The sequence below is a fragment of the Cetorhinus maximus genome, chromosome 14 (genome assembly GCF_964194155.1).
Source record: "Cetorhinus maximus chromosome 14, sCetMax3.hap1.1, whole genome shotgun sequence".
In the NCBI taxonomy this organism is placed as follows: domain Eukaryota; kingdom Metazoa; phylum Chordata; class Chondrichthyes; order Lamniformes; family Cetorhinidae; genus Cetorhinus; species Cetorhinus maximus.
Window position 1 is genome coordinate 7,331,002 of NC_135892.1, and position 23,864 is coordinate 7,354,865.

At 44.8% G+C, this 23,864-nt stretch overlaps 1 protein-coding gene across 1 annotated transcript in view; it reads right to left on the reverse strand.

Moving 5' to 3' along the window:
* The window catches only part of ankef1a (ankyrin repeat and EF-hand domain containing 1a), a 43,016-nt gene extending 21,942 nt beyond the window's left edge, over positions 1–21,074 (reverse strand). Inside the window, exons 1-2 of the mRNA XM_078556440.1 lie at positions 20,714–21,074; positions 4,126–4,325 (exon numbers count right to left, since the gene is read on the reverse strand). Coding sequence (XP_078412566.1) covers positions 4,126–4,325; positions 20,714–21,062 — 549 coding nt within the window. The 5' untranslated portion in view covers positions 21,063–21,074. The remainder of the gene's footprint in view (positions 1–4,125; positions 4,326–20,713) is intronic.
* Positions 21,075–23,864: the final 2,790 nt, after the last annotated feature.

Genomic DNA, 23,864 nt, shown 5'->3' on the forward strand with positions numbered 1-23,864 from the left:
ATTATTAGGACCTCCTTTGGGGAAGGTGAGCCTTGTTGGTCAGTTGAAAATTCACATGGTACCTTGTATTTCCTTTCTTAGATCAAGAAAAAAAAATCTATCAACTATGGAGGTATAAAAATGTTTAACCAAAGCTGTTTTCCCATTCATTCATAGGTGTCACTGCCACGGTCCAACATTTGTTCCGACACCTGTACAAACTGGATAGCAATAGATCAGCATTCTCCCTGCACCACTCGTCAGTACCTGGCCTATAGCAGGGAAACCAATCATCCTTTTGGCAAACCAAATTCAACGAGCCTACTCGTGAAGAATCCCAGTATCAAGGGATCAAAAACTGCCAGCAAGTGCAGGTCCAACAGCATTGGACCTACACTCTGCATCCTTTAACTTAATTTTGAGGGACTATCTGCAGCCAAGGGTCACCTAATCAGGAGCCTCTCTCAACAACACACCATCAATGTGATCTGCATTCAAGAAGCACATCACCCATCCAATGAAGCCAGCAGGTACAAAGTTTTGACCTGATATGCTATATTGCAAACCCTAAGCACGGCTGTGCCATATTTGTCCAAGCAACCACTGCTGACACAGTCCATCTGCTCTCCACTGAACACACTGACATCATCAATGTTGGTGCCTTCTGGATAGCAAACGTCTACAAGCCCCCTAGTGTTAGCTGGGGCCAACAGCTCCTCCCAATCCCACCACACCAAGCTGTCTCTACAGGACTCTTTAATAGCCACCACATAGACTGAGGCTACCAGCGTTAATGCAGATGGTGAAAACCTTGCAAACTGGACCTCACAGCATGAGTTTGCTCTCATCCATGATCCCAAACAGCCCGGAACTTTCCACTCTGCTAGGTGGAAACATGATTACTCTCCTGATTTGCGCTGGGTCAGCTTAGTACATAGTAATCCACTTCCTGCATCATGCCCAATTTTCCACGCATCCAACGCAGACCATCTCTGAACTATACTGGACTTCAACTACGCATCGTCACCAGCTCAAAGGAAAAGAGATGGAACCTATGAAAAACCAACTGGGGGGAATACAGCAGGATATTGGAACAAAGTGTAATAACGATACCATTCCAAAATATCCCCATAGGGTTGGTATACAGTCGCTTCTACAGAGCCGTTTACAAAACAGCCAAGAGAACCATTCCAAGGGGATATCGCCCAGTTTATATATCTTGCCTGGAAGAGGGGTCTGCCGCTCTCCTCCAACAATGTGAGACCTCTGTTGACTCAGATGTGGCAGACCATCTGATTGAATCCCTAGACTGTGCCCGCCGGACCAGATGGGAGGAGACAACAAAAAACCTGGGCTTCACCCCTAGCACAGGCAGCACAATTCCAGATCTTGCCCTGAACCCTTCACCACCCTGGAGCTGGACAAAGTACTACAAACCATCAAGCTGGGCACTGCTGCTGGTTATGACAACATCCTCCGAGTTCCTCAAACATCTTGGCCCACAGGCCCACTCCTGGTCGACCCAATTCTTTACAAGGGTCATAAGCGAGGGAAGGCTGCAAAAATCCTCGTGAATGTCTAAAGTCATCGGCCTTCCAAAACCAGGCAAAGGCCCAAAATTGCCATCAAGTTACCAGCTAATAACCCTGCTATCAGCTTCCTTCAACATTGCAGAGCACCTAATCCTGCAGCAGATCAAGCCAGAAGTGAGTGCAGACCAAGCAGGCTTTCGACAAGGAAGGAACTCATGTGATCAGTTCCTCGCATTATTCACTTTCATTGAAAATGGCTTTCAAAGGAATCTTAAAACAAAGGCAATTTTCCTTGGCCTCACTGCAGTGTATGATACAGCCTGGCACATTGAACTATTCATCAAAGCATCAAGAATTCCCCATCCCTGAGCTACTGTACTGACCCAATGAACTACTACTCCAGGACAGATGGCTCAGGGTGTCTACGGGTGACAAGACTAATGCCTGGAGGAAATAGATGAACGGGCTACCACAGGGGTCTGTCTTGGCCCCCGCCCTCTTCAACTTTTTTACCAATGACCTACCCCCAACCCAGTCCTAGAAGTTTATCTATGCCGATGACATCTGCTGTGGCTTACAGGCCCAGACATTCCCTAAGCTGGAAGAAACACTAAACGACAATATTGCAAAGCTGGCCGACTAGCGCAAGACATGAGGTGGGATTTTACGGCCCCGTTTCGGCGGGGGCAGGGCCGTATGATGCGGCGAGCCGTTCAAAAGTCCATTGGCTTCGGCGGGACCTTAAAATCCCACCGACCTAAAATTCTGCCCATGGTGCCTAAAACCGAGCACCAATAAAGCAGCTTCTAGCACATTCCACCTTCACAGTACCAGCGCTAAGAGGGAACTGAACATCACCCCGGATGACCAGAGACTGAAGCATGACCCCCACCCTGTTTATCCAGGCAACACCCTTGACGGAACCTTCATGTACAGACAGCGCCTCATCAAGACTGCAGAAAAAAATTAGAACCCGCAACAGCCTCCTCAGTAAACTGTCTGGTACCTCGTGGGAATCACAGGCCAAGACCATTAAGAACCTCTGCTCTTGCCATCACACACTCAGCTGCAGAACACTCCACATCTGCCAACAAGCCTACACTTGTCTACCAATCTTCCCACACCAAATTTATCTACGTGCAACTCAACTCAACAATGTGCACCATCACAGGTACTCCTCAACCAACTCACCTCCCCCGACTTCCAGTCCTGAGCAACATTGCACTCCTGCCCCCACCGCACCCCACTCTGGACACCCCCACCCCCCCCCCCCCCCCACCCACATCAGGAGGGTAAGTGCAATAGGGAAGCTACTGGAGAAGGTCAACTCCAACACAAGCATGCCCTTACTCAAGGACCTCCTCAATAGGAGCCCTGGACGTTTGCCAGCCTGATTGAATGGCTTTGGCTCCCTGTCAGGCAGGGATTGCTGCAGAAGGAGATCACATCCCAGGAGCAAGTAGGGAGCCTATATCTAGGGCAGAGATTGTGAGGAGGGGAGCGGGCACATGGGTATGTACAGAATGGCTTGGAGGGTCGGGATATCAGAGACAGGTTGGGGTGGGGGAGGCGGCTTGTGCAGGGGGGGCAGGATTGCGGGGGATCCAAGAGCGGCAGAGGGGTCCACAACAGCAAGATAGTTAGTGGTAGCTATGGGGTTTTGGTGGACATCAATGGTGGGAACTCCCCAAAGATAAGGACCATTAGAATTGACTACTCAGTTAAACCTACAAAACACTTAAAGAAATAGACAGGGTAGATGCAGGTAAAATGTTTCCCCTGATAGGGGAGTCTAGAACAAGGGGACAGAATTTCAAAATAAGGGGGAAGCCACTTAGGACCGAGAAGAGGAGAATTTTTTTACTCAGAGGGCTGTGAATCTTTGGAATTCTCTACCTCAGTCATTGAGTATGTTGACAATAGAGATTGACAGTTTTCTAAATACAAATTATGTAAATGGCTATGGGGATAGTGTGGGAAAAAGGCATTGAAGGGGATGATCAGCCATGAACATATTGAATGGCAGAATAGGCTCAATGGGCTGAATGGCCTACTCCTGCTCCCAGATTCCTATGTTCCTAGTCCTTTCAGGTGGAGGTTCAGTTGATCCTGGTGGACCTATAGACGGATTCCTTTTGCTACCTAACCATTTAAAAACACTTAATTTACATTTTCAATCTGTATTCTATTTGCTCCCATCATTCATGTTTAAGGAGGATCTCTTTCCAATGGACATTTTTAGATTTAAGCTGATTTAACGAGACAGATTTAGAGTGATTGGCAAAAGAGCCAAAGGGAACATGAGGATACTGTTTCTTTTAAAACATAGTTGGCCATGATCTGGAATGTTCTGTCTGAAGGGACATAGCTGCAGGTTCAATTGGTGACATACAAAAGAGAATTGGACAGATACGTGAAGGGAAGTTTTTCCACAAGGTTCTGAGGAAAGAGCAGGGGATTAATTGGAAAGCTCAACCAAAGAAAAGGCATGGGCAAAAGGGGCTGAATGGCCTCTTCTTGTACTGTATCATTATGTGCTCCTATGATTCTATGTTGTTGTCTAAGTGGCATGCCTAGGCACGATGCTTACCCTATGCATTCGGGCCATCCTTACCTCAAACTTGGAATTTGGATCAGCACCTTTCTCTAGTATCTGTATACACATTTCGGTGCAGGCTGCGGCCTGTTCACAGGCTAGCAAGAAGACTGGCTTTCCATCATTTGCGCAATTGTTAACATCAGCTCCGTGGGCGAGCGCAATCTCCAAGCAACGAAGGTGGCGAACAGTCGGAGCGATGCAGTAATAGAGAATTCCTGCATAAAATTGGTTAAAAAAAAGTTTAAGGGAAAAAGAATTCATAGACCAAAACAATTCCAATTGCTGATATAATTCTGCATGATACCTAGGTACCTCCGATACCTAGAAACTTGCTTTAATTATGGCTTCATGGCAATGGGCGTGAGTCTTAGAAGAGTTATGCTCTTTAACACAGAAATTTTACTTTTTTGACGGCTTCAACTCTGTTCCCTGTAGGGTGTAGGCATATTTAGCAGAAAACTACTAATTTCTAAGTTAAATGTAATTTGCTACCACGGACCTATTTACCCAATATATAAAGATCTGATTTTTTAAATCATTCATAGGATGTGGGTGTCATTGGCTAGGCCAGCATTTATTGCCCATCCCTAATTGCCCTTGAGAAGGTGGTGGTGAGCTGCCTCCTTGAACCACTGCAGTCCATGTTTTGTAGGAACACCACAGTGCTGTTAGGGAGGGAGTTCCAGGATTTTGACCCAACGACAGTGAAGGAACGGCGATATATTTCCAAGTCAGGATGATGAATGGCTTGGAGGGGAACTTCCAGCTGGTAATGTTCCCATGTGTGTACTGCCCTTGTCCTTCTAGGTAGTAGAGATTGTGGGTTTGGAAGGTGTTGTTGAAGGAGCCTTGGTGAGCTGCTGCAGTACATTTTATAGATGGTACACACTGCTGCCACTGTGCACAGTGGTGGACGCTGTAAAATTTGAAGATGGTGGAAGGGGTGCTATCAGGTGGGCTGCTTTGCCCTGGATGGTGTTGAGCTTCTTGAGTATTGTTGGAGCTGCACTCATCCAGACAAGTGGAGAGTATTCCACCACACTCCTGGACTTGTACTGTGGGCAGGCTTTGGGGAGTCAGGAAGTGAGTTATTCATCACAGATTTCCCAGCCTCTGACCTGTTCTTGTAGCCACAGTATTTATATGGCTAGTCCAATTCAGCTTCTGGTCAATGGTAACCCCCCAGGATGCTGATAGTGGGGGTTTCAGTGATGGTAATGCCATTGAACATCAAGGGGCAATGGTTAGATTCTCTCTAGTTGGAGATTGTTGAACCAAGGCTGTAATGAGGTCAGGAGCTGAGCAGCCCTGATGGCAACCAAACTGAGTGACAGTGAGAGGTTATTGCTGAGTGTCACTTAATAGCACTGTCAATGACACCTTTCATCACATTGCTGACGATGGAGTAGATTGATGGGGCAGTAATTGACTGGGTTGGATTTGCCCTGCTTTGTGTACACAGTGCATACCTGGGCAATTTTCCACATTGCTGGGTAGATGCCAGTGTTGCAGCTGTACTGAAACAGCTTGGCTAGGGAAGCGGCAAGTCCTGGAGCTCAAGTCTTCAGTGCTTTTGCCAGAATGTTGTCAGGGCCCATAGCCTTTGGAGTACTCAATGCCTTCAGCCATTTCTTGATATCACGTGGAGTGAACTGAATTGGCTGAAGACTGGCATCTGTGATGCTGGGGACCTCAGCAGGAGGCCGAAATGGATCATCCACTTGGCACTTCTGGCTGAAGATGGCTGCAAATGCTTCAGCCTTGTCTTTGTACTGATGTGCTGGGCTCCCCCATCGCTGGAGGATGGGGATATTTGAGGAGCCTCCTATCCAATGAGTTGTTTAATTGTCCACCACCATTCAGGACTGGATGTGGCAGGACTGCAGAGCTTAGATTTCATCCGTTGGTTTTGGGATCTCTTAGCTCTGTCTATTGCATGCTTGTTCCACTGTTTGACATGCAAGTAATCCTGTGCTATGGCTTCACCAGGTTGACACCTCATTTTTAGGTATGCCTGCAGCTGCTCCTGGCATGCCCTCCTGCACTCTTCATTGAGCTAGGATTGATTCTCCGGCTTAATGGCAATGGCAGAGTGGGGGATATGCCGGGTCATGAAGTTAAAGATTGTGATGTATACAATCCTGATGCTGCTGATGGCCCACAGTGCCTCAAGGATGCCTAGTTTTGAGTTGCTAGATCTGTTCAAAATCTATCCCAATTAGCACAGTGGTAGTGCCACACAACATAATGGAGAGTATCTTCAATGTGAAGGTAGAACTTTGCCTCTACAAGGACTGTGCGATGGTCACTCCTACCAATACTGTCACAGACAGATGCATCGGAGACAGGTAGATTGGTGAGGATGAGGTCAAGTATGTTTTTCCCTCTTTCCCCCTCCCCATCTGCCACAGACCCAGCCTAGCAGCTATGTCCTTTAGGACTCGGCCAGCTTGGTCAGTAGTCGTACTATTGAGCCACTCCTGGTGATGGACATTGAAGTCCCCCACCCAGAGTACATTGAGCCCTTGCCATCCTCAGTGCTTCCTCCAAGTGGTGTTCAACATGCAGGGGTACTGATTCATCAGCTGAGTGGGGGACAATAGGTGGTAATCAGCAGGAGGTTTCCTTGCCCACATTTGACCTGATGCCATAAGGCTTCATGGGGTCCAGAGTCAACGTTGAGGACTTCATACCTGACTGTATACCACTGTGATGCCACCTCTAGTAATGTCTGGGACATTGTCTGCAAGGTAAGATTCTGTGAGTATGACTATGAGGAACAGCTCTCCCAGTTTTGGCAAAACCCCCCCCAGAAAATGTAAGGAAGACTTTGCAGGGTTGAAACGGCTGGGTGTGCCATTGTCGTTTCCGGTGTTTAGGTCAATGCCAGGTTGTCCATCCAGTTTCATTATTCCTTTTAAACTTCCTAGGGGCTTGACATAACCGGAGTAGCTTGCTAGGATATTTCAGAGGGAGTTTACACTTTGCTGTGGAGTCTGGAGTCACATGTGAAGCCAGACCAGGTAAGGATGGCAGATATCCTTCCCTAAGTGAACCAGATGGGTTTTTACAGCAATCGATGATAGCTTCATGGTCGCCATTAGACTATTTATTAGTTGCCTGGGTGGGATTTGAACCCGTGACCCCAGAGCATTAGCCTGGGCCTCTGGATTTCTAGTCCAAGTGACTTTATTATTACACCATGGAGTACCCTTGCAGTATTTAAGCGCACAAACAGAACTTGGTATTATCTGCAAGTTTGCAGACAATTCTTGCAAGACCTACATATAGGTCATTAATGAAAATATGAAGAGCTCTTCAAAATAAAGAGCTCTGTTGTCAATTTGAACTGTGACAAAAACAGGACCATGCAATTCTGATATTAATAAATCATCTTGTCTTTCAGCAATAGAGAGTTAATGAACCAAAGGAATAAGGTTGTTTTTTTCTGTGAGTTAACAGATGATTAAGTCACTGTTTCAATCTACTGGTAAGGTTGTTGTCGCCAGTCCCTCAAAACGAGGAGGACATCTGCCAGGCTTTCTGACTTGCAGTATCAGTAACGTGCAACAGAGAAAAAAAATCTATCAATAGATTTTACTGATTTATGACAAAATTGATGATATTGTTTACAATTCAATCAACAGCACGCATTCAAAATGACTGCCACCAAGGTACATTATGATCTTCAGAAATTCCTATTTACATACCAGTTCTTTAGATGATTATCATCACCACAAGCTAAGGCATGTTTACCCTTTGTTACAGTGAAAAACTCTGGAGGTAAGTCCTAGATGTGGTAGCCACAACATGATCAAAAGATTATATTGCCTTTTGAATTGCAGTCTTATTATGTTACTGCCAGATTACTACCCTAGTGGCAGTCACTACAAATGCAACTGTTTTAATTACAGTTTTCAAGTTAGGTGCAAATTCCCCTTGCTGTGTTTATATTACAGGATTGTTGTAATAATTGCTTCTGCATAAATGCCTCAGATGCTTTGGAAACTGACGGTGGCAAGGGCACAGAATGTATTCTGGGTGGGAGACTTCAATGTCTATCACCAGGAGTGACTCAGTAGCATCACTACTGGCCGAGCTGGCTGAGTTCTGCTTGTGTTGCTGGACAGTCAGAAGATTGGTCCAGCCTGCCACAGAACTGGGCACAAATTCCCCAAGAATCTGAAACCCTCCCTCACATGCCTCTAGCCATTAACCTGTCATATCCTCCTATTTTTCACCAGCATTTTAAAATTCTCCTCCTTGTTTTCAAATCTGTCCACCCTCTGGCCCCTCTGTAATATCCTCACAACCCTCCAAGATCTTTGCACTCCTCCAATTCTAGCCTGTTGCACAACCCTGATTTCCATCGTTCCACCTTTGGCTGCCGTGCCTTCAGCTGCCTCAGTCCTAAGCTCTGGAATTCCCTCGCTAAACCTCTCTGCCTCTCCAGACCTCTCTCCTCTAAGATGCTCCATAAAACTTACCCAACTTTCCTAAAATATCCTTATGCAGCTCGTTGTCAACTCTAATAGCTTTCCTACCAAGTGCCTTGAGACTTATTACTACATTAAAAGATGCTTGACATAAAAACGAATCCAATGATATTCTGCTGACATATTAAAAGTAAAATGGCTGGCAGAGAAGCAGTGGGGCCTAACAACAATAACATGCATTTATGTAGCGTTCTTAAATGTAACAAAAAGTTCCAAGGTGCAACAAAAATAGATATCGAGCCACATAAGGAGATATTAGGTCGGAAAGGTTTTAAAGGAGGAAAACTAGATAGGTGGAGAAGTCTGGGGAGGGAATTCTAGAGCTTAAGGCTTGGCAACTGAAGGCATAGCCACCAATGGTGGAGCGATTAAAATCAGGGATGCTAAAGAGGCCAGAATTGCAGGAGCGCAGAGATCATGGAGGGTCATGGGGCTGGAAGCGATTAAGGACGAGGCTGTGAAGGGGCTGGAAAATGAGGATGAGAATTTTAAAGTCAGGGTGTTGCCAGACCAGGGACCAATCCAGGCTAATATGCACAGGGGTGCTGTGTGAACGCACCTTGGTTCAATTTAGGATATGGACAGCAGAGTTTTGGATGAGATCAAGTTTATGGAAGATCCATGCAATAGACCATCCTGCTAATGGTCAAATCATTTTAATAATTAGCGTGCATATTTTGTCAGGGATTACAGGGGACACAATGAATGAAAGGACTCAGGGAATCAGCAAATCAGCAGCTCTTGCTCCTGAAATCATTCATGTTGTAGCTGCATGGCCAGCAGGAATGTGCATTAAGTGGGCAGCCCACCTTGGTGAGCAGGCTGTGTTAGTCACTATCCATTGTGTCAGATTTTCTTTAGTCTTTCATGGGACAGGGGCGGTGCCTTGAATTTGTTGCCCATCCCTAATTAATCCTCGAACTGAGCGGCTTGCTGGGCCATTTCAGAGGGCAGTTAAGAGTCAACCACATGGGTCTGGAGTCACATGTGTCAGATGGCAGATTTCCTTCCATCACTGAACCAGATGGGTTTTTTAACACCAACATGATAACGGTCACCATTACTGAGACTAGCTTTCAATTTCCAGATTTTATTAATTGGATTTAAATTCCAGCAGCTGCCGTGGGATTTAGCCTGGGCCCCTGGGTTACTAGTCTGGTGACATTACCATTATGCCGCTGCCTCCCCATAGCCATGGCAGTCTCCCGTGTAAAGCTTAGGCAATGAAGGTAGGATTATTCAAATATGTCCGAGTAGTGTATTGGACTGCATTCTCGGTTTCTAAGCACCACAGGTGCAATTACACCTGCCTTTGTTCTCCTGACAAGTAAACCTACTTCCTCCTCAAAATGCATCCCATAGCCACTGGAATACAAAGATGGAGTTCCCAGGTTTAACACTGCGGACACCGATAATGTTAAACAAAAGTTGAAAGAATTTGCATTGAGATAGTGACTTTCAAGACTTCAGAATGGGCAAACGTACTTTACAGCCAATGAATTACTTTTGATGACTTACCAAAACTGCATGAAGCTGACAACAGAGCTTCTCGCTGTTTTCATTAAAATGACCTACATGCAGGTGTTGAGTGAATCAGCTGCAGGTTTGCAGAATGATGCCATATAACGTGTTTGTGTTTGGGATATAGAGGATGCTTAATACTGCAAGCAGATCTCGATGTGTTGGGTGAATGGGCTTGTGTTTGGCAAACATGTGTGCCCCATTGCTGTAATTAAGGGAAATACAGCAGCCAAAGCAAACACAAGAAGATCCCACACGCAGCTTCCGGCATGATGTGGGTGAAGCAGGTGCTGCACATGTCCGTTGGCATGGCCACAGGAGATTGGTCCGCCATTTGTATATTGCCAGTCAGCTATGGATCAGTCTTGGCCCCAGAGGTAGCTCAGGAGTTTCAGGGTGAGCAGCAGCAGGGGTCAGGCTAGAGGGAGGGGGAAGTGAGGCAATTGAGAGGAAATGGGGTTTGGGGGGAGGCAGGTGTAGGCTGGCAGCAACCTGCAGCTTTTAAAGTGGATCCATGGGAAGAACTGCACCTCCTTGCTATACAGCAAGATGAAAATATTGTAATTCCCTTTCTAGTGTTACAGTCCCTTTAGGACTATTGGTTTGTTCCTCTGCTCCTAAGACTGACCATGACATGCTCAGCCTCAAGTGAATTTGTCAAATGATCCTCAAATTGATGTTAGGTCCCTAGGTTTCATTGAAAATTACCTAATGCTTGTTTCAGGCAAGTGCTATTGTTGTCTACAGGGCACCCTAACCAAATATGGTGTGTGGCGTACTTCGAATACAGATTGAACACATGGACACTTTAAGTGCCCACTTCACACTTGAAAAACAGGTCTGGCGTGATTGCATTTCTAGGCCACTTTCTCTTCTTCAAATAGTACCAGATGAGGCGTTCTATCATTGTGGTAGGCAGGTTGGACCTCAGTTTAATACCTCATCCGGAAGAAGGCACCTTTGACAATGCTGCACCCTCACGAATGTCAGCCTATATTGTATGCTCAAGACCTCAAGAGCTGGGCTTAAACGCATGATCTTCCCACTCAGAGGAGCAGTATCTCTGTGAAAGCAGCTGGTGTAAGCAACTGTGCCACAGAAACGGGTTTGTGTAAACCGAGCTTGAAGTGGGAAAATTCAGCTGCCAGTAGCAGTAGCAGGTTATGGCACAATTAAAATGTGAGGAATATGAAAAATCCACCAAAAAAAGGCCGCAAAATTAAACACTACCCTAAACCGTCAGCTACGGTTTTAAGACATAAACCTCACTAGGCCAGATCAGCAAATCCAAGCAGTATCCATGTTTAAATGAGTAATCAGGTGACAAAAATGATTGAATTCAGCACGGGACTTATTGACATTAATTTTAGTGCTTCACTGCAGCTTTTGCATATTCTGTATGAAGGATCGAAATGGAACTGAATTTTTAAAAATCAACGCATTTAGTGTTTATGAACTGTGCACTCGAGCCAAATTGCCCAATTCACTGAGGTGAGCACCAGCGATACAAGAATGTGATATGCCAATGTTCCTGGAATAGGTCCTATAATGAGATCACAATACTGAAAACAGATGTTGGTGTTTAAAAAACCTCATTTAATTTTGTACATGCTATATTTGGCTGTGGTGTGGAAGTCAATTGCTATCTTTGGAGAATTAATTAAAAGACAAGTTATTTTTGTTTCTTATTAGCCTACGCAACATTCTATCCATCAAAAAAAAAACCTAGATGGGAAGTGCAGGTAGCACCCAGAAACTTGCCGTGGCTCCTTCGAAAGCACCTTCCAAACCTACGAGGTTTACAGCCTAGAAGGACACGGGCAGCAAATGCAATGGGAACACCACCACCTGCAAATTCCCCTCTAAGTCACTCACCATTCCTGTCCAGTTGCTGGGTCAGAGTCCTGGGAACTCCCTCCCTAATAGCACTGTGGTTGCTATTCAAGAAGGTGGCTCACCACCACCTTAAGGGCAATTAGGAATGGGCAATAAGTGCTGGCCTAGCCAGCAACATCCACATCCCAAGAATGAATTAAAAAAAAACCTTCTTGCTAAGAGCTGTTTTAACAAATGTTGCCTTATGCAATTCCGTGTGTTTATTTTTAACAACATGCATCAATATTTGTCTGCTTGTGCCTATCTACCTTTGTTAGTAAGTCTGTTCCTGACTTTGTGTAATTGTGTCTATTACAGTGCCCATCTCTGGCCTGTTTGTGTGTTTGTCCATACTTGAATATGTCTATCTCCACCTATTTTGATATCTGTTTTTCAAATAATAATAGAACAACGGACCACAAGCTTTCTTGTGTTGACGACAACTTGTACTCACATAGCACCTTCAAATGTAATAAAACATCCCAAGGGCGCTTCACAGGAGCATTAAAAACATTATTTGAAACAGAGCCACATAAGGAGATATTAGGGTAGATGACCAAAAACCTGGTCAAAGGGATAGTTTTTAAGCAGCATCTTGAAAGAAAGGAGGAGAGGTAGAGAGGTGAAGAGATTTGGGACAGGAGTTCCAGAGCTTGGAGCTGAAGCTCTAATGCACAGCCACCAATGGAGCAGAGGTTACAATGGGGATGCTCAAGAAACCAAGATCATGGAGGGTTGTGGGGCTGGGAGAAATTACAAAGAAAGGGAGGGGGCAAGGACATGGAGCAACTTGAAAGCAAGGATAAAAAATTTAAAATCAAGGCATTTTTTTTTATTCATTCATTGGATGAGGGCACTCCTAGCAAAGTCAGTATTTATTGTCTAAGTGCCCTTCAGAAGGTGATGGTGAGCTACTTCTTGAACCACTGCATCCCTTGTGGTGTAGGTACACCCAGAGTGCTGTTAGGAATGAGTTCCAAGATTTTGACCCAGCGACAGTGGAGGAACAACAACACATTTCCAAGTCAGGATGGTGGGGAATGTAAAGGTCGTGTTCTCATGCTTCTACTACCCTTGTTCTTCTAGGTGGTTTGAAAGGTGCTGTCAAAAGAGCCTTGGCAAGTTGTTGCATTGCCTCTTGTGTGCCATTAGTGGGAGTGAATGTCTAAGGTTGTGGATGGGATGCCAATCAAGTGGGCTGCTTTGTCCTGGATGGTGTTGAGTTTCTTGAATGTTGCCAGCTAAACAAATTAGCCGTGTTCCATTGCACTCCTGATTTGTGCCTTGTTGATGGTGGGCAGGTTTTGCGGTGTCAAGAGGTGAGTTACTTGCCTCAGAATTCTCAGCCTCTATCTCTCCATGTAGGCATCGTATTTATGTGGCTGGTGCCTAGCCAGGAACCAGCGTAGGTCAGTGAGCACAGGGATGATAGGGGAACGGGACTTGGTGTGAGGTAGGACATGGCAACAGAGGTTTGGATGACCTCAAGTTTACATTGGGCAGAAAGTGGGAGGCCAACCAGGAGTGCGTTGGAATAGTCTAGTCTTGAGGTAACAAAGGTGTGAATGAGGGTGAAGGCAGCAGATGTTCAAGTGAAAAAAGCAAAATACTGCAGATGCTGGAAATCTGAAACAAAAACTGCTGGAAAAACTCAGCAGGTCTGACAGCATCTGTGGAGAGGAAGACAAAGTTAACATTTCAAGTCTGTATGACTCTTCATCAGAACTAAAGAGAAATAGGAATGTGGTGAAATATAAGCTGTTTAAGGAGGGCGGAACAGGTGGAGCTGGATAGAGGGCCAGTGATAGGTGGAGGCAAAGGAGAGATTGCCAATGATGTCATAAACAAAAGGTCAAAGGGGTGTTGACAGTGGTGATATTAGCTAAAGGATGTGCTAATGGTGACATTAAGAGTAGAATGAGCAAGTGACAGATAGCCCTAGTGGGGGTGGGGTGGGGGTAAGGGATCGAAATAGGCTAAAAGGTGGAGATAAAACAATAGATGGAAATAAATTTTAAAAATAATAGAAATAGGTGGGAAAAGAAAAATATATATATAAAAAAATATAATAATTATTAGGAAAAGGGGGGTGAGGATGGACTTAGCTCCAGCATGATGTCACCACCAAACACATCTTCCCTTCACCCCACCCCCCCATTCAGCATTCCGTAGGGACCGTTCCCTTCGGGATACCCTGGTCCACTCCTCCATCACCCCCTACACCTCAACTACCTCCCATGGCACCTTCCCATGCAACCACAGAAGGTGCAACACCAACCCCTTTACTTCCCCCCTCCTCACCATCCAAGAGCCCAAACACTTCTTTCAAGTGAAGCAGCACTTCCCTCAATTTAGTCTACTGCATTCACTGCTCCCAATGCAGTCTCCTCTACATTGGAGAGACCAAACGCAGACTGGGTGACCACTTTGCGGAACACCTTCGGTCTGTCCACAAGCATGACCCAGACCTCCCTGTCGCTTGTCATTTCAACCCACTGCCCTGCTCTCATGCCCACATGTCTGTCCTTGGCCTGCTGCAATGTTCCAGTGAAGCTCAATGCAAACTGGAGAAACAGCACCTCATCTTCCGATTAGGCATTTTACAGCATTCCGGACTTAACATTGAGTTCAACAACTTCAGATCATGAACTCTCTCCTCCATCCCCACCCCCTTTCCGATCCCCTTTTTTCTAATAATTATTATTATATTTTTCTTTTCCCACCTATTTCTATTATTATTTTTAAAATTTATTTCCATCCATTGTTTTATCTCCACCTTTTAGCTTATTTCGATTCCTTCCCCCCACCCCACCCCAACTAGGGCCATCTGTCACTTGCTCGTCCTGCTTTCTACCCTTAATGTCACTATTAGCACATCCTTTAGCTAATATCACCACCGTCAACACCCCTTTGTCCTTTTGTTTATGACATCTTTGGCAGTCTCTCCTTTGCCTCCAACTATCACTGGCCCTCTATCCAGCTCCACCTGTCCCATCCCCCTTAAACAGCTTATATTTCGCCACATTTCTATTTCTCTTTATAGTTCTGATGAAGAGTCAAACGGACTCAAAACATTAACTCTGTCTTCCTCTCCACAGATGCTGTCAGACCTGCTGAGTTTTTCCAGCAGTTTTTGTTTTTGTTCCAGATGTTCAAGTGAATTTGCTCCATTAGTCTCTAGCTTTGAGTTTGTGTCAATCTCTTTCTATGGCTACTGTGTTTGTTTATCCATATTTCTGTGCTACATTTTGGACATATGTCCATTTATCAGGACCTTATCTATGAGTGCAAATAATGGTTTATGTCTATGCTAACAGGGTCACAAACTATGTAAATATTTTGTGCCCATCTCTATGCTTATGAGTTGCTGTGACTATGTCCATCTGTTTCAGTGTTTATTCCTTGGTTAGCAATACAGAAAATATCTCCAAATAGTTCTCTCCATTGTTGTGTCTTTCCATGCGCATCTGCTGCCTTGTCCAAAATCTGTAACTGAGCAAGGGACCCAAGATACAAAATTAGAGGGCACAGCCATCACTGAGAACAAATGATGATAGATTGGGCAAAAACAAAAAACTACTGCGGATGCTGGAAATCCAAAACGAAAACAGAATTACCTGGAAAAACTCAGCAGGTCTGGCAGCATCGGCGGAGAAGAAAAGAGTCGATGTTTCGGGTCCACACGACCCTTCAACAGAACTGAAGTATAGTTAGGAGAGGGGTGAAATATTTCACCCCTCTCCTAACTATACTTCAGTTCTGTTGAAGGGTCGTGTGGACCCGAAACGTCGACTCTTTTCTCCTCCACCGATGCTGCCAGATCTGCTGAGTTTTTCCAGGTAATTCTGTAGATTGGGCAGATAGGTAGGAGATGCAGTTAAATGGAGTGAAGAATGAAGTAGCATATTTTGGGTCAAACAGTGAAAGGAGATGTACTCCAGTAAGATTCAATACAGTTGGAAGAACAGACAGAACTTGAAATATAGACACATAGATATTTAGAAAAGCTTCAATCTATATTTAGATAAAGAAGAGCCCAGACACATGGAAAACTGGATTGTATACATAGTGACAAGTTAATCATCTGGCCAAATGGAATGCACATCCAATTTATGGCAAAGAGAGACTGTGAAGTAATACATTTCTGGAAGAAAAAGAGAAGTATATCTTAAACAGTAAGATTCTTAACTGAGGGAAGGAATAGGGCCCACATAAACCAATCTTCAAAAGGTGGGAGTACAGGTAACGATGACTATAAACAAATATTCATGGTTTTATACATAGAGGCATTATTGAATTAGTTCTATATATTAGTCACAGTTCAGAATTGAATGTAGCTTTGTAGACTCCCTTAGCATTGCCAGTTGTCTCTCAATTGGTAGCGTTGCTGTCTCTAAGTCAGAAGGTTGTGGGAATCAAATTCCACTTTAGAGGCTTAAGCTCCAAAGTTTCCATTCCAGTGACGAGAGAATCCTGCACTGTCAGCAGTGCTGCCTTTACAAAGAGGTTAAACTATTTTAGTTTAATTATTTAGCTCCCTATTCATGAAAGCCAAAGTAAAAGATTGCATGGTACCATTTTAAAGGACAGCAGAGAAGTTATCCCTGGTGTCCCACTGAACACCTATCCTTCAATCAATATCACCGTCAACGTCAAGACAGATCATCTGTTTTGGTGGTTATCACATTGCTATCCGTGGGAGCTTGCGGTGTGCAGATCGGCTGCTGTGTTTCCTCATTATAACAGTGAATACACTTCAAAAAACATTTCATTAGCTATAAAGCACTTTGGACATCCTGAAGTTGCAAAAGGCACTATATAAATGCAAGTCTTTGTTTTATAGGAAGGATATTAGGGCCACAGATAGCGTACAGCAAAGATTCACTAGATTGATAGCAGAAATAGGAGGTTATAGGTATGAGGAATGATAAAAGGGGATCTATTAGAAGCTTTCAAGATTTTGAAAGAATTTCCCTGGGAAAATAAACATTGTTTCCATTTCTTGTCAAATGGGTATCAAGAGGACATAGATTAAAGATTATCATTAGAATAGCACAATAAATTTCACAATAGCTTCTAACACAATCAATCACTGCAATAACACTTCTAGACCCAAGAATATCAATCACAAGTAGAAGCTCTGTCTTTAAAGCATCGACAATAAATACATTTAAATAGAAGATCAGAGGACTGAGTGACATTCGGCACAATCACTCCACGCAACTGCCATTTTCTACCTCAATGATAAGTGTAAAGGTAAGATTCTTAAATCTTGAAAAGCAAAGTAAAATTACTTAATCTCCATTTCAAAAGCAGAACATCATACGAACCCCAGTTTGATTCCACTTCAAGTAACTTGTGGTTCAGAGCAGATATCACACACTGGAAAAATTGTTCCTTATGTATATTATTGCAGTTCAGCAGAGTGCATCTGTCTAGATGTGGTATCACACTACAGCCCATTGGGTATCCTTTACATCTTAACTCCTAGATAATCTACCCTTATAACATACTCATATGATGAGAGTAACTTTCTGAGTTTGCACTGCTGGTCAGAAAGCCCACTCACCAGCGTAAACTGGAATATCGTGGACATGGTGCCTGATTCTCAGTCCATTAAGCAAGTTTTGTACTAGTGGGCTGAATGCAGGAAATGAGAAACTAAGAGGCTAAAAATCCCAGAGGGGCTTCTTCTGCTGATCTGCTATAACATTGGCAGACCTGCCATGGAAGCCATGAAAAAAAAGCTGCATAAACAATGGGGCAGGATGTTGCTGAAAAAATAAAGGTGTGTTAGCAGATCGGCAAAATTTGGACATGGGGTAGACGATTGGGGGTGAGGCGGAGGGACGGGGTGCAGGTGCGGAGAGGGAGTCCAATCCTGGGTTAGGACTGATGAATCTGTGGGGGGAGGGTTGTCTGATCCTGGGGTAGGGTCCAATTCCAGGGTGAGCATACTGATCCTGGGAAAGGTTGTTTCTGATCCTAGGATTAGGATGGAAGTGGATTAGCATGTGGGGCTGCAGGGAAAAAAAGTACTTGCCTCTTCCAAGCTGCAGTTCTCACTTTCCTCTAACTTTGAGAAACATGACTGGCCCAGGGTTATTGCTGGAAGACAGACAAAATTTGAGGCATCCAGCCTTACTATAATATTAAATGGTCAGCCTGGCTCCCGGGAGCTGATTGGTTGCCTAATTTCTGTCCTGGCTCTGAAAAAAATTGAAAGTGGGTGGGTTGGAGACGGGTTGGGGTCAGGTATGAGTTTTTAAAAAAAATATTTTCACATCCCACTTGACCCAAAAAAAAAACCTACTCATTTTTGAGGGTTGTAATTACCCCAGTGGTTTCAGTTACAATCTCCAGAACTTACTGGTCCATTTACACAGCTCTGCCATTCACTTCACAGAAATGCTACCTCGCCCCAAGCCTCCCCATCATTTTTAAGATCTCGCTGGATTTGCACATTAATTAACTTTCTGCAGCAAGTTTAATAGTTAAGTCTGGTAAGTAGCTTCTTAACAACACGATAATTTTCACTGCAATGCCAGTCCGTCTCACTGGCCCAGAAAGGGAACAACGCAAACTGTTCAATCTCATTTCGGAATATAGTCTATTGTTGTTAAGAGATTTTAAAAATGATAAATTTCAAGTTTTTACATTTCTTTTCCTCACTTTTTCAATTCGGTCTCTTTCTTCCCTCCCTGTAGCTGACTTGATTCTGACTCACCCTCCCTCGCAGTCCTTTACTTGTTAATTTTTCAATCCTTAAATCTCAATAATTATGGAGGTACGCTGTTAGACCCACTATCCACTAGTCCCCGGTGGCCTTTTATAAGCTTGCATTTCCAGCAAGGTATGGAACAAAGATATTCTGAGTGGAAGAGTGCAGGGAAAAGTCCAACTAACATCATACTCCATGAGTTTTCAAACTCCAGCAAGACCTGGCCCATTGCTCTGGGCTTTCTTTGCTGTTTTTCTGCTGTAGTTATAGTAGATGAGCATAATGAACCATTGTAATCGGTAACCCCAACATTTTCAAATATACTTTTGTGCATATAACGAGGGGTTCAAAAAAGATTGTAGGTTCGGACAACAAAATGAGCATCAATCAGGTTATGGTGTTCATCAAGCCACAGTTTTTAAACTTAATGATACTCGGATCGAAAATCTGCAGGTAGCCACAGCCTAGTGTAAGTTCTGAGCTGCCTCTGCGCAGGATCTCTGCTGTTGACTCTGCCAACGTTTGCAGGGACAAGGGGAAGTTGATTGATTAGCACATAAATGGGGTGCATCTACACCACTAGGGCCTTCCGTGCCCGGTGGGCGCCGCGGGGACTGGGGTGTTTTGTTGACCCCTTTAATCACATTTTGGTTTAATGTTTGTAAGTTTCCATTAAACTTTGTCCTTGGTTTTACAGCTCACCTGACTTAGGGGCTGTGCTTGATTTATCCCTTATTTTATTAATTTGGTTTAATTGGTTGACTCTAAAAGAGTTACACCACTAGGGGTGCATACTGGGTGCTCACGTACTCCAGATTTCTAATCACAGCAAATCGCAGTTGCAAATGCCCAAAGAAAGCCTGTGGGCAAGTGTAAGTGTGGTGAATGGTGAGCACCATTCACTCTTCAAAATAGTGATGTGGGATGTTTTTAACGGCCGCCTGCAAGGGCAGGAGGCCCCCGGTTTAACGCCCCATCTGAAAGGCAGCGCCTCTGACAGTGCACAGTGCTGAACTCGAGTATCAGGCTGGATTTCTGTGCTTAAGTCTTTGGAGTGGGATTTTCGGAGTCAGATGTGCGTGAGCTAGCCACTCAACTACTAAGGAACAAAGGGCAAAAAGGAACAGGATGAGACTAACTAAGAATGGATGGGAAATAAAAACAGAAAGTTCTGGAAAATCTCAAGCAGGTTTGGCCGCACCTGAAGGGAGAGAAACAAGAGTTAAGATTTCGGGTCCAGTACGACTCTTCTTGGGAACTCCGAAAGATAACTCGAAACATTGACCCTGTTTTTCTCTCCCCACTAATGCTACCTGACCTGCTGAGTATTTCCAGCACTTTCTGTTTTTATTTCAGATCTCCAGCATCCACAGTATTTTGTTTTTATTACAGAAATGGATAGGATATGGATTTAAGGGGTGGAGAAAGTCTGGGGAGACCCAAGTGACTTTGAAAACCTACATTTTGTGGATGCCATTAGCTTCCCTTGGGGTCCAGTTGCACTGCAATGTTATTTTAGAAACGCGAGTGTATCATTCAATGTAAATCAGGGGAGAGGAAGCATGGATCACTGCTCACTCCAGACCATTATTAAAGGCAATTGGAGCGAACTGGCAGAGGACCCAGAGAAATGTTATGAAGTAAAGTTGTTCAGCTGCTGCACCTTCATGATTCTTACTCCGATGTTTGCACATATTGATCACCACACCTGTGACTTTTCACGATTCTTATTTTTGCAAACGTTAATATTTTTACGATGACGAATCCGGGATTTTCTCAGAAATTGCCTTGATAAATTGGCGGCCTCAATCATGTACAGTGCAAGCTACACAGAGATTGAGTGGAGATTTGCTGCCACACACACACTCTTTTTGAAGGTAATCCGCAAGTTTTGGTGCAAGTAGGTAATTTTAAGGGAGCAAATGAGCTGAGCAGTATTAACCGTCCAGGGAGAGACTGACTGGCTTGCCAGTTAGTTGTCACACTCTACCTTTGCCTTTCTGGTCTACCATGGTCATGTCTGCGTTGGCCTTCGCCAGCACCTCCAGCGTCTTGTCGTGCCCCACTTCTGCCGCGATCATCGCCGCCGTCCGACCATCTTTGTCCACCACGTTGGGCTCAGCCCCCAGGGACAGCAGCAGCTTGCAGGTTTCAACGTCGTTCGCAACGGCGGCCAAGTGCAAGGCGTATTCCCCCTGGCTGGGCTCGCTCAAGTTCACCAAGTGCGGCACTCCCATGGTCAGCAACTTCTCTATCTCGGCTTTGTCCCGCTGCCTGACATACTGGATGAGCTTATAGACTTGCAGGATCTGAAGGCGCCCTTCTGCGAAGTCAGTCATCTCAGCATTGCAAGGTCACAGGCTCCCTCCGGTTCACACTGAGGGTATTCTAAATGTGTAAAAAAAAAACCAATGAAATATTCAGTGATCAGAATCAGCCTGTTACCACCCACCCACCCCGAAGTTAATTAATCTCCTGCACACTTTCCAACTGTCTGTCTGACCTCAACTCGGGAGGATTTCTATACCTGTTGATCTGAGCCATTTAATAAAAGCGACGTAATTTGAGGCCGTCTCGTTAAAATGCAGATTAGGCAATTTACACACCGAGAAAACTTCATAAAACGGCTAAAAGTGAGAGAGTCTAGTGGGAGGTGTTCATTAAAACACTTAGATCCCGCAGCAACCAATGTGTGGAGATCCTCATTAAAGGAAGGAAGGTGGGGGGGGAGTGGGACAAGAAATAGAAGCTGTAGACACCAGAGGGAAACACAAAAGAATGAAAAGAGCTTCGGAACCAAAGCACATCTGCTCCCATGGCAACAGAACGCGGCGACATTACAAAGAATGCCAAGTAACAAGGAAATGGAAAGGGTTCCATGCCACGTGGGAGCAGGAGAGAAAGCATTAAAAGATCTCTCAGCTCTAGACGATTGAGCAACTTGTTTGAGCAGATATAAGACATATGTTGCAGGAGGGCTTCTTTTTTTTTGTTGTTGTTGAAACAGCTTTTAACCTTAGACAAAGGCACACAACTGCAGCCACTCAGCAGGTCTCAGGCAACAGAAGGTCTCAGGTGCCCCGTTGCCACAGATTCCCTTCTGGGAGGAGAACTGGTAGGAGAGAGGAGCTTTCCAGACCCATGGCCTTTCACCAGAACTGCAAGATGTTAGGAGATTTAACAGTTCGGATGCAAAGCACAGAGCCAGGAAAAAGTAGACGCTTGGGGTTGGGAAGTTACAATTTTAAGAGGGGTGGGTCTGAGACAGTGGGCAGAGGCAGATTTGGAGGAGGAGGAGGGGGCGAGATTAAATTAGGAAAATTGCATGTAGAGTCAGCTCTCTGGTGCATTCAGGCCCCCCGTGTGCTTTTGCAGCAGAGGGCAGACAATTTACATGCTATTTGGAGCAGTTGTGTGTCAGCCATGGCTCAGTCGGTAACAGTCACCTCTGAGTTATAAGGCTCTAGGTTCAAGTCCCACTCCAGCGTTTAAGCACAAAAGTCAAGGCTGACACTCCAGCGCAGTACACAGGGTGTACACAGGGAAAAAAAAATTTCTATATTTCTTAGTTCTGATGAAGGGTCATACGGACTTGAAACGTCAACTGTATCCCCCTCTGCAGATGCTGTCAGACCTGCTGAGTATTTCCAGGTATTTTTGTCTTTGTTCTAGATTTCCAGCATTCACAGTATTTTGCTTTTATCTTGGACAAATGCACAAATTATTGAAGGTGGCAGAGCAGGTTGAGAAAATGGTCAATAATGCAGACAGGATCCTGGGCTTTATAAATAAGGACATAGAATACAAAAGCAGGAAGTTATAAAATGTAGGGCCATCTGCCACTAGCTTGTCCTGCTTGCTACCCTTAATGTCCCCATTAGCACATCCTTTAGATAATATCACCACCGTCAACACCCCTTTGTCCTTTAGTCTATGACATCTTTGGCAGTCTCTTCTTGGCCTCCACCTATCACTGGCCCCCTATCGAGCTCCTCCTGTCCCACTCCCCTCTACCAGCTTATATTTCATCTCATTTCTATATTTTTTAGTTCTGATGAAGGGTCATACGGACTCGAAATGTTAACTGTATTCCTCTCCGCAGATGCTGTCAGAGCTGCTGAGTTTTTTTTTTGAAAAATATACTTTATTCATAAAATATCTGGAAGAACATTCCAAAACATTTCAAAATCACCATCACAAAAGTACAATCAGATTCAACTTTTACACATGGATCACGAGGTGCATCAATATAATCAATGAATATTGCAATCATTTCAATATGGTCATCACAGACAATCAGACAATGGTATTGGAGTTATCAACATACATCATGTTGTAGTCTGAGGTGCTTCAATACAATTATAATACAATTAGTATTCACTGCATACATTCATTTTGAGCTGTACAGCCCAAGGGGCTCTCAACGGTTCCCAGTCCCTCGGTGCACTGTGGCAGAAAGGTCTTAGACAGCGACCTTTCCCCATTGCGCCTTTGCGGCAGCTGCCCCAAGCTTTAGTACATCCCTCAGCACGTAGTCCTGGACTTTGGAATGTGCCAGTCTGCAACACTCGGCCAGGGACAACTCTTTGTGCTGGAAGACCAACAAGTTTCGGGGAGACAAAAGAGCATCTTTCACCAAGTTGATGATCCTCCAGCTGCAGTTGATGTTTTTCTCAGTGTGTGTCCCTGGGAACAGCCCATAGAGCACAGAGTCCTGTGTCATAGATCTGCTCGGGATGAACCTCGACAGAAACCACTGCATCTCTCTCCAGACCTTCTTTGCAAAGGCACAATCCACAAGGAGGTGAACAACGGTCTCGTCCCCACCACAGCCACCTCGAGGGCAATGTGCCGAGGGGGTGAGACTCCTGGCGTGTTGGAAGGATCTGACGGGGAGGGCTTTTCTCACCACCAGCCAAGCTACGTCTTGGTGCTTGTTGGAAAGTTCTGGTGATGAGGCATTCTGCCAAGTGACTTTGACACTCTGCTCGGGGAACCATCCCACAGGATCCACCCTCTCCTTTTCCCGCAGGGCCTCTAAGACATTACGTGCCGACCACTGCCTGATGGACTTGTGGTCAAAGGTGTTTCTCTGCATAAATTTTTCCACGAGGGACAGGTGGTACGGCACGGTCCAACTA